This window comes from Branchiostoma belcheri, unplaced genomic scaffold (assembly GCF_001625305.1).
Source record: "Branchiostoma belcheri isolate BF01 breed outbred unplaced genomic scaffold, Haploidv18h27 scaffold653, whole genome shotgun sequence".
In the NCBI taxonomy this organism is placed as follows: domain Eukaryota; kingdom Metazoa; phylum Chordata; class Leptocardii; order Amphioxiformes; family Branchiostomatidae; genus Branchiostoma; species Branchiostoma belcheri.
In genome coordinates, this window is record NW_017804302.1 from 1 (window position 1) to 11,059 (window position 11,059).

Sequence of the window (11,059 nt, forward strand, 5' to 3'; positions counted from 1 at the left end):
ATGTTGAGACATTGATATGTACATGAAAAGTACATATAATATTTTACTAAACAACAAGAATATAGACTAACAACTACACAGGCATGTACTATGCCAATCCTGATAAACTGGGACTTCATCTATTCAGCATTTCAGACTTGGATTCTAATATATAATGCAAGAAGCCGCCAAATGTGTTTCTACATGTTTCTACATTGTATATTTTCTAACATACAACTATCATATCAATACAAATCTAGTTTGGCTGTGGATAAGATGTGCAATTTGTGATTACAGATATAAGTTTTGAAACAAACATGGAAGCTTGACAGAGGCTCATCTCTGCTGGAATTGTTCAAATTGGAAACTGTAGGCCTTTTCGTGTATAACGACTGCCAAGTGAATGTTACATGGATTGTGTTTAGGTTTGCTGCAACTGTCTGTGTCATTCCTTGTATGGCAATGTTTTGTTGAAAAAACTGTGAAGATAAAATACAACATTTTTTCAAAAACTTCAAACGTCAGTTAATATGCAAATCACTGTCTGTCGTCTGCTCCCATTGTTTCCACTGGCAGTCGGGTTCAGACACCCCGTGGCTTATAATCCATTTATGATGTTGGGAGGATGTGCGGGGTCAATTTAGCTACTAGATCCTCACAGGGGATAGTTTCTTTATTGGTGGAGGACCCTGGGTCCTCCAAGTGCCTCTTTAAGCAATAATGACATCACTAACATTCAGGCTGGAACTTTCAACTCAACACCACAACTGAGAGAGTTGGACCTGTCTAACAACAAGTTAACAACCCTCAGAGCCGACATGTTCACAGGGCTGGGGAACTTGGGGTACCTTTCCCTGTACAGTAATAACATCAGTGATATTCAGGCTGGAACTTTTAACTCAACACCACAACTAACATGGTTGGACCTGCCTAATAACAAGTTAACAACCCTTAGATCTGACATGTTCACAGGGCTGGGGAACTTGGAGAGCCTTTCGCTAGAGAATAATGACATAAGTACTAGTGATATTCAGGCAGGAACTTTCAATCCAACATCACAGCTGAGATACTTGTGGCTGTATGACAACAAGTTAACAACCCTTAGAGCTGGAATGTTCACAGGCTGGGAACTTGGGGTACCTTTCGCTGCGCGATAATAACATCAGTGATGTTCAGGCCGGAACTTTCAATCCAACACCACAACTGAGAAGCTTGTCCCTGTCTTATAACAAGTTAACAACCCTCAGATCTAGACATGTTCACAGGGCTGGGAAACTTGTTGGCCCTTTCGCTAGACAATAATGAGATCAGTGATATTCAGGCTGGAACTTTTAACTCAACACCACAACTGAGATACTTGTTCCTGTACAACAACCAAATTCAAACCATTCCATCCAACTCGCTGACAAATCTGATGCAACTGAGGTTCCTGAAACTGTCTGACAACAGCATCACAACATTTCCCTTTGATGAGTTGTCAAGACTTCAAAGACTTTATCAACTTGACCTTTACAATAACCAACTGACAACCCTTCCCTCTATTGCCTATGACATACTTTCATCCATCTCTACTGTAATCATTGGCAACAACCCCTGGCAGTGTGACTGTAGGATGGTGGACTTCAGGCTGAAAATGACAGGGTCTTATCCTTTTGAAAACCAGATCACTTGTTCCCAACCTGACAGCCTCCATGGGCTAAAGCTTAAACATGTCAGTCCTGAAGATCTGATTTGTGAAGATCCAACAACTGGTTTGATGTCCCCAGTTACTTCCCCTCCACCTACCACCGTAGCTACGGAGATCCCAGAACCCAGTACTGTCCAGAACTCTTCTATAACATCTTCACCTGTTTCTGGTGTCTTTTCACCTTGAAAACAAACCGACCCTGCGCTCACTTTGTCCCTACTTGGTCTTCACTTCTTGGTGCTGTTTTTGGTTCAGTAGCAGGTGCTGCCCTCATCATTGGTGGCATCATTTTTTACAATCAGACTGAACAAGTATCGGAAGAACAATACACCTCCCTGATGCCTGCACCAAAATACTTTCCACTGTACAAACACTAATGTACAGCTGTTAACTACAACTAAGGCCATTACTGCCCTAATTTTATGGATTACATCTTCTAAAGACCCCCAAACTAGTGTGTGCGGGCGAATAAAAAAAATTCCAGCCCAAAATACAAAGCTGGTATTGTGAATTTGCGGTACATAGCGATTTTTACAAGCCAGCACATGCTGGTCTTTTATGAGTCTGCACTGTACTGATTTCTTGGGTTCCGTGGGGCTCCAGCAGCCTGGGTGCCGTCATCCATAGTTACAACTGGCTCCCTACATGTAGCTACCATGGACTACAGAGGATGGCACCCAGGCCAGAGCGTCAGAGGTGATGATTTTTTTGAGAACAGGGAAAATCGCGGATGTTATCCATAATATTAAATCAGTGTGGCCTAATAGGTATAATACCGGTGCAATAGCTCAATTGGTAGAGTGCTCGCTTTGTAACCGGGAGGTCGTGAGTTCAAACCCCGGCCGGGTCATACCAAAGACTTTAAAAATGGTACACACTTCTTTCTCTGCTTAGCACTCAGCACATATGAGAAAGAGTGTGGGAAGGTCAAACACACAGCACTACCAGTGGACCAGCCCCCTGCTGTAGTGCATTGCACAACTGTGTGTCGCCCAAGGGCTACAGAAATGGATATGGGCACCACCCTACGCTCTGCATAAGGGCACGGGAGACCTTTCCTTTCCTAATAGGTATGATATAATGAAAGAGAGATGAAGTCCCCTGATTCCTTCAAATGGAACATTGCATTGTGAGCTCTAGACCCAGCCAGACACACATGCAGATCCAACATAAACTTTACTTTGGACAATCATACTAATTGATGCATTTTGTCCTACTCAGTGCATAATGTGTTGAAAATGTTCACTTGGTAAAAGGATGACTTAGATTTAGCAGATCACTCTATAAGTCTAAATACAACAAACCCGTTAGAATCTGATACCTGTGCAACTGCCAGATATATGATTTTATATAAGAGGACATTTTTCTGTCATATGATTGGATAGAGGTGCTAATAAAGTTCCTGAAAATTTTGGTAGACTAAAATCTGTATGACGGACTCCAGACCAACTTCCTACTGTGGGGTCGTGTGGCGCAGTCGGTAAGCGCGTTCGGCTCACACCCGAGAGGTCGTGGGTTCGAACCCTGCCCATGTCACCAATCTTGTGCCCTTGGGAAAGGCACTTTACACGACTTTCCTCACTTAACTCAGGTGTAAATGAGTACCTAGCTTCGGCTAGGGACGTCCCTCGGATAGGATGTTAAATGGAGGTCCCGTGTTTGGGAGAGCCACACCCTATGCACGTTAAAGAACCCACCGCACTTATCGAAAGTAGGGGACGAAGAGTAGGGGACCTTCCCGGTGTGAGTGGTTCAAACCTTACAGTCTGGTCTCGGGGTTGACATCTTTGAAGAGGTGATAGTCACCTGTTATGTCAATCCTTCCACAAATGTGGTAAATCGTCATAAAATAAAGATACTGGTTTCTGGGAACTTCCTATGTCAGACCTTCTGTGGTCTGTGGTTAGGGAATTCCTCCACCCACGTGTGTCACTCAATTGTACGAACACACAGTCAGACACACACAAACACACAAAAACACTATCCTCCATACATGGAGGCAAAAACCAGCCTGAATATCATTTATGCAGTCAACATGTAATATAGCTATCCTTGAGGCTACATATTACATGGTCCCTACATTTGATAATATCCTTGAAAATCCATTTTCTCAGCCCAGATAACAGCAATAAGGACGTGCTCCTTACTGTGAACTGTCCAGCAGTGAATAAAGTTCTAAACGTTGAATAAATTTTTCTCCATAACCACAGAAATATCACACCAAAGTGTGTAAGATATTGTAGAATGATGCCATGTACATATACCTACATGTATAATTATTATTATAATGATTGTAACTTGAAAACCACAGAAATATCCCACTGTCTAGCAGCTTGAACTAATGTAAGGGACAGACACTGGTCAAATGGAATGTTTTTTGAACAGATTCAAACATTTTCTGTATTGTTTTTCAAAGTAACATTATCAAACCATGCAGAATGATCCAGATTGCATTGTATGAATTGTACCTGAATTACATTAAGACAATATTATTTGCAACATTCACTTATTGGAAAACCAACCTTGCCAAAATGTCAACTATACCAAATCAGCCCTGTCAAAGTTTTATCAAAGTGTGCAAATATTGTAGATGCATGTGCATAATATGTATATTACCAAGATGACATGTAAAATGTTCAATCCTCACAGCTGAATTAGCTTCCAATTGATGGTAAGTGTATCTAGAAAAATGTCTTGTAATTGGGATGTCAATTTTGGCAGTCTAAGAAAAAGTGAGAAGCAGAATCTATAATATACCATATAGAACTGTACAAGACTTAGTCATGATTGTAACTGGCAGCCAATATCTTACACTACCAGTCAGGGCTTGGCTAGACAGTATTTTCCTTACTTTTATTATAAGGCCACACCAAATAAATTTTATGGATGACGTCCGCGCGCGCATTGATTTTGGCCTGTTCCTAGAAAAAAAAACAAGAAATTCTGCTTCCAAAGAGTCACGACAGTGCCACAAATCGTCAGATTGACGTGAAACCCGTAACGCGAAAACAGAACAGGACGACAACTGCTGTTCCACCTGATTTATTGCTGTTTTGATGATGAATAAAAGACTTCTTGCTTGTTACACTGTGTCACCTCATTCAATTTGTGTCCTAACATTGTCGTCTCCTAGTATATTTCTAATCTAGGCATCTTGTTTTTAGGGCCCTTCTTTTTTTTCGCCCTCTCCCATTAGATTTAGGGTCTCCAAAGGACGTCATCCATAAGATTTACTTGGTGTGGCCTAATCTGGATTAGGTCAGACTACCTTCTTAATGTACTATGAGCGAGCATGATACTTCAATTCTTTGTCAGTTGAAGAGTACATGAAACTTGTCTTGGTTACTGTCATACATTTGTACATGTAGCCACTGTGACAGTAGTTCTGATAGTTTGCAGTAACTTACGTCAATTAATAATATAGATTTACAAATGTAAGTAGCTGACTTTATTTCACCGTTAATGTACAAGTACACAAGTACACAGTCAAGCATGTACTAACGTACGTGTGTATGTAATTAGCTTTTTGTGGTGTTTATGAAGTTGATGTATCATTGATTGATTAACTCTGTGTCATTTAGGGATGCTTTATTAATTACACTAAATTCAGTGCTTTACTCACATTAACAGGCTTTCGTGTGTATTTGTGTGTCTGTGTAGATGTGTGTTTGTGTGTGTGTGTGTGTGTGTGTGTGTATTTGTGTGTGTGTGTGTGTGTGTGTGTGTGTGTGTGTGTGTGTGTGTGTGTGTGTGTGTGTGTGTGTGTGTGTAAGAGAGAGTGTGTGTGTTTTGAGTGTCTGTGTGTTTGTGAAGGAGTCTGTGTGTTTGAATGTGTCTCTGCATGTGTGTAAATGAGTGGGTGGGTGACTGTGTAACTTATAATGCCCTATATGCATGCATATTTGTGTAAAGAACAAATACTGCACATGATAGTCAGCACATATCCTGATGAATATTTAACCGTCCTGTTCAATGTCCAGTCAAGGTAGCCGATTGTCATACCATGGTCAAAGTACAAAGTGTAGAAGTCATATTTGTCAAGTTACAACTCGTGACGCAGCTGTGAAATAGAGGAACAACATTTAAGCTCAGCAGGTCCAAGGAGAGAAGACATCCAACCAGCCTTGCTGTGTCTGAAGCTCTGTCTTGGAAGGAAACTTTGGATAAACTTGGAAGGTACCTCTGGACTTTTTTTAGTAGTCAGTAGAGGTACGTTATGTAACTTTATTGCCCTGATCGATGCTATCCACTGATTCCAAACAGGATAACTACATGTAAACTACTGCAATAACCTGCACCACTTTCCTAATTGTTTGTTTTTTTCAGTTTTTGTGCAGATAATCGTGAAGCCTTGGTTGTGACTGACAGCTGTCAATCTTCTCTGCACCATCATAATCTAGGTAAGTTTGGTCCCAGCAATCAACCTCGTACATCAACTAGTAAACAATTGTTAAAAGACAGAATGAATAATCTTAACTTTTTACTCTTGTAGCTTTTTCCATAGAATATCCAAAATCATATGCTAAAATGATTGTTACAATTATCACGGTATTAAACGAAGCACTTATGAATTTATGTTCGGAAAAATGAAACTGGAGTATACAAGCTCCTATAGATATCTGGGTCTCCATTTAGATGAGCACCTGACGTTTACCCCCGGTACCACCATACTTGCAGATGCAGCGGGAAGGGCTTTAGGAGGTGTACTAGGCAAAGTTAAGGTCTTAAAGGACCTAGGATTCCAAACTTATTCTGCACTTTATGATGCATGTGTGTGCCCTATATTAGATTATGCTGCAGGAGTGTGGGGTTTTAAAAAGTATGACAAATTTTAAAGTATTGTTATTCAAAATAAGGCCATCCGGTGCTTCCTTGGTGTACACCGTTTTGCACCCACCTCTGCTATAAGTATAAAGGGTGACATGGGCTGGATGCCGTGTGAGGTTAGGTGGAAGGGAGCAATGGTGTCACTCTGGAACAGACTAATGAATATGCATGAAGACAGGATCACTAAGAAAGTTTTCAGATGGGACCTACGTAACAAAGGCCCCTGGAGTACAGATTTATATGAAATATTTTGTGCTTCTGAACATGAACATGTCTTCTCAAATAGGCTCAGAGGTAATACTAGACTCATCAAGGATGTGCTGTTCTCTCAATATGAAGAAAACTGGGCCTCTGAATTATGGTCTAAACCAAAACTGAGAACTTACATGCTAATCAAAGACACATTCTCTCCAGAAAAATACGTTACTTTACCCCTTACAAGATCACAAAGATCTCTTTGTGCCCAGTTTAGATCTGGAATATTACCTTTGTGTATTGAAACGGGAAGATATCGGGGCATTCCAGAAAAGGACAGACTATGTCTGCTGTGTGATTTACAAGAAGTAGAAAATGAGGCCCACTTTATGTTTTACTGTCCGTTTTATGACAACTTACGTCAGGCACTCTTTGATAAGATGTACAAGAGGCGACCTGATCTTATCTGGGATAGGGATGAACCAAAACTGATTCAGAAGTGGTTATTTACAGAGGGAGTGTTTGAAACGGCGACGTACTTACAGCAGGCCTGGAAAAAACGTAAACTCCACATTTATTCATAACAGGCTGATCTTATTTTGTTTTACTGTCATTTTCAGTTTGGTTCTCCTCTCTCCTTGCTACGTTTACCTGTTCATTTTTCTGTAAAGTTGGTTCTCTGTATGAAACAGTCATGTGACAGTTACCTCTTGTTACTTTTATCCATTATCAATTTTGGTTGAACCTAAATTATTATTATTTATCATCTATGTTACAGTTGATTTGATTTCTGTATGTGACCAGTACTATTTAATTTCCTGTATTTATTATGTATTATGTTAAGTTATAATTTATGTTACATCTGATTCTCTGTACCTTTTGATTTGTTTTGATTTTGTATTTTGTCGGTGCCTTATAAGCCCATATGGGCTGGGCGGCATATTGATCGCAATGGCACGATAATAAACAGTCATTCATTCATTCATTCATTCATTCATTCATTCATTCATTGGTTCCAGGTTTGACATCCCAAGTGTACAGTTGCGGCTGGGGAATAGCTTACGGGTGTCAATTTTCACAACAACCGTATCGAGGTGAGTTTGATCCTACAAGACTTGTCAAAGTACACAGTCAAATGAAGTGTTATATTCTTTATGACTTTCAAGTCAAACATGCACTGTATAGTATCTGTATCCATACATTGTACCATGTGCAATTGTCGTGCAATAAAGTTATAAGATTAGTGGTCAATATCATGTCAATATGACATGCCTTACATCTCGTACCAGGAAAAAAACCTGCATGATGAAAAAGAAGCCAGCAGGTGTGCTGATGTTCCTCCTGGTCATCCTTAAGGTGTTGGGAACAGCAGAAGCCTGCAGATGTACAGCTTCAGCCTGTGACTGCGGATTTCAGGGCCTCACCAGTGTTCCTCAGGACCTGCCGACAAACATCACATGGCTGGATTTGAGAGGGAATCAAATCACATTAAGTCAGTCTGATTTCTCGCGTTATAGGAGCTTAGAGATTTTAGATCTTAGATGGAATCACATTTCTACTATCAACAGCCAGGCATTTTATTACTTGTCAAACTTGACCACATTATCGCTTTCAGGTAACAGTCTAACAATCCTCAGACCTGACATGTTTGTAGGGCTGGGAAACTTGGAGGACCTTTGGCTGCCAAATAATGACATCAGTGATATTCAGGCTGGAACTTTCAATTCAACACCACAACTGAGAAAGTTGCACCTGTATCATAACAAGTTAACAACCCTCAGATCTGACATGTTATCAGGGCTGGGAAACTTGGAGGACCTTTATCTGAACAATAATAACATCAGTGATATTCAGGCTGGAACTTTCAATTCAACACCACAACTGAGAAGGTTGCACCTGTATAATAACAAGTTAACACACCTTAGATCTGACATGTTCACAGGGCTGGGAAACTTAGAGACACTTGATTTAGACCATAATAAGATCACTGATATTCAGGCTGGAACTTTTAATTCAACACCACAACTGAGAACCTTACACCTTCGTTATAACAAGTTACCAACCCTCAGATCTGACATGTTATCAGGGCTGGGAAACTTGGAGACACTTGAATTACATTTTAATGAGATCAGTGATATTCAGGCTGGAACTTTTAATTCAACACCACAACTGAGAAGGCTGGAACTGTATAACAACAAGTTAACAAGCCTCAGAGCTGACATGTTCACAGGGCTGGGAAACTTGAAGGAACTTTGGCTGTACAATAATGACATCAGTGATATTCAGCCTGGAACCTTCAGTCCAACACCACAACTGAGAAAATTTGACCTGGCTCATAACAAGTTAACAATCCTCAGATCTGACATGTTCACAGGGCTGGGAAACTTAGAGAACCTTAATCTATACGATAATGACATTACTGATATTCAGGCTGGAACTTTTGATCATACACCACAACTGAAAAACTTGGCCCTGCATTACAACAAGTTAACAACCCTTAGATCTGGCATCCTTAAGGTGTTGGGAGCAGCAGAAGCCGACTTAAGATGCACAGCTTCAGCCTGTGACTGCAGCGGTCAGGGTCTCACCAGTGTTCCTCAGGACCTGCCGACAAACATCACATGGCTGGATTTGGGAAGTAATAGAATCACAACGTTAAGTCAGTCTGATTTCTCACGTTATAGGAGCTTAGAAGATTTAGAACTTGATAACAATCACATTTCTACTATCAACAGCCAGGCATTCTATCACTTGTCAAACTTGACTAGATTATTGCTTCATGGGAACCGGCTAACAATCCTCAGAGCTGACATGGTCACAGGGCTGGGAAATGTGCAGAGCCTTACTCTAAGCGATAATAACATTACTGATATTCAGGCTGGAACTTTCAATCCAACACCACAACTGGGACGCTTGAGCCTGGAGTACAACAAGTTAACAACCCTGAGACCTGACATGTTCACAGGGCTGGGAAACTTGTGGGGACTTTCTCTATCCTATAATGAGATCAGTGATATTCAGGATGGAACTTTTAATTCGATACCACAACTGAAAAGGCTGCAACTGTATAACAACAAGTTAACAACCCTTAGATCTGACATGTTCACAGGGCTGGGAAATTTGTGGGGCCTTTCGCTGCACAGTAATGAGATCAGTGATATTCAGGATGGAACTTTTAATTCGATACCACAACTGAGAAGGCTGTACCTGTCTGGCAACAAGTTAACAACCCTCAGATCTGACATGTTCACAGGGCTGGGAAACTTGGAGGGGCTTTACATGTACAGTAATGAGATCAGTGATATTCAGGCTGGAACTTTCAATCCAACACCACAACTGAGATGGCTGAAACTGTCTAACAACAAGTTAACAACCCTCAGATCTGACATGTTCACAGGGCTGGGAAACTTGGAGTGGCTTTGGCTGTACAATAATGACATCAGTGATATTCAGGCTGGAACTTTCAATCCAACACCACAACTGAGAAACTTAGACCTTAGTTATAACAAGTTAACAACCCTCAGATTTGACATGTTCACAGGGCTGAGGAACTTACAGTCACTTGAAGTACAACATAATGACATCACAGATATTCAGTCTGGAACTTTTATCTCAACACCACAACTGAGAATCTTGTACCTGGACAACAACCACATTCAAACCATTCCATCTAACTTACTGGCAAATCTGCTGTTCCTGAAACTGTCTGATAACAGCATCACAACCCTTCCCTCTGTGGCCCATGACATACTTTCATCCATCTCTACTGTAATCATTGGCAACAACCCCTGGCAGTGTGACTGTAGGATGGTTGACTTCAGGCTGAAAATGACAGGGTCTTATCTCTGGTCTTATGAAAACCAGATCACTTGTTCCCAACCTGACAGCCTCATTGGGCTAAAGCTTAATCATGTCAGTCCTGAAGATCTGATCTGTGAAGGTCCAACAACTGGTTTGATGTCCCCAGTTACTTCCCCTCCACCTACCACCGTAGCTACGGAGATCCCAGAACCCAGTACTGTCCAGAACTCTTCTATAACATCTTCACCTGTTTCTGGTGTCTTTTCACCTTCAAAACAAACCGACCCTGCGCTCACTTTGTCCCTACCTGCACTTCTTGGTGCTGTTTTTGGTTCAGTAGCAGGTGCTGCCCTCATCATCGGTGGCATCATTTTTTACAATCAGACTGAACAAGTAGAGGAAGAACAATACTCCTCCCTGATGCCTGCACCAAAATGCTTTCCACTGTACAAACACTAGCTGTTAACTGCAAGTAAGGCCATTACTGCCCTAATTTTATGGATTACATCTTCTAAAGACCCCCAAACTAGCGCGTGGGCGAATTAAAAAAAAATCCCGCCCAAAAACTGG

The 11,059-nt window shown here is 41.1% G+C and overlaps 2 protein-coding genes across 4 annotated transcripts; both read left to right on the forward strand.

Annotated features, from left to right (window-relative positions):
• The first annotated feature begins 624 nt into the window (after positions 1–624).
• LOC109483642 (leucine-rich repeat transmembrane protein FLRT3-like) lies at positions 625–2,473 on the forward strand. Its single transcript, XM_019786675.1, has 2 exons — positions 625–919; positions 1,429–2,473. Exons 1-2 carry the CDS (start codon positions 798–800, stop codon positions 1,850–1,852), a joined length of 546 nt encoding a protein of 181 aa, XP_019642234.1. The 5' UTR covers positions 625–797; the 3' UTR covers positions 1,853–2,473.
• Positions 2,474–5,897: 3,424 nt separating this feature from the next.
• LOC109483643 (insulin-like growth factor-binding protein complex acid labile subunit) lies at positions 5,898–11,059 on the forward strand. Of its 3 annotated transcripts, XM_019786678.1 has the most exons (4): positions 7,706–7,782; positions 7,978–8,865; positions 9,745–10,245; positions 10,318–11,059. In XM_019786678.1, the coding sequence occupies exons 2-4, from the start codon at positions 7,991–7,993 to the stop codon at positions 10,946–10,948; spliced, it is 2,007 nt and encodes a 668-aa protein (XP_019642237.1). In that variant the 5' UTR covers positions 7,706–7,782; positions 7,978–7,990; the 3' UTR covers positions 10,949–11,059. The 3 variants fall into 3 exon arrangements, with proteins under 3 accessions (XP_019642236.1, XP_019642237.1, XP_019642235.1); XM_019786677.1 differs by adding an exon at positions 5,898–6,066 and having other exon boundaries at positions 7,708–7,782; positions 7,978–11,059; XM_019786676.1 differs by having other exon boundaries at positions 7,978–11,059.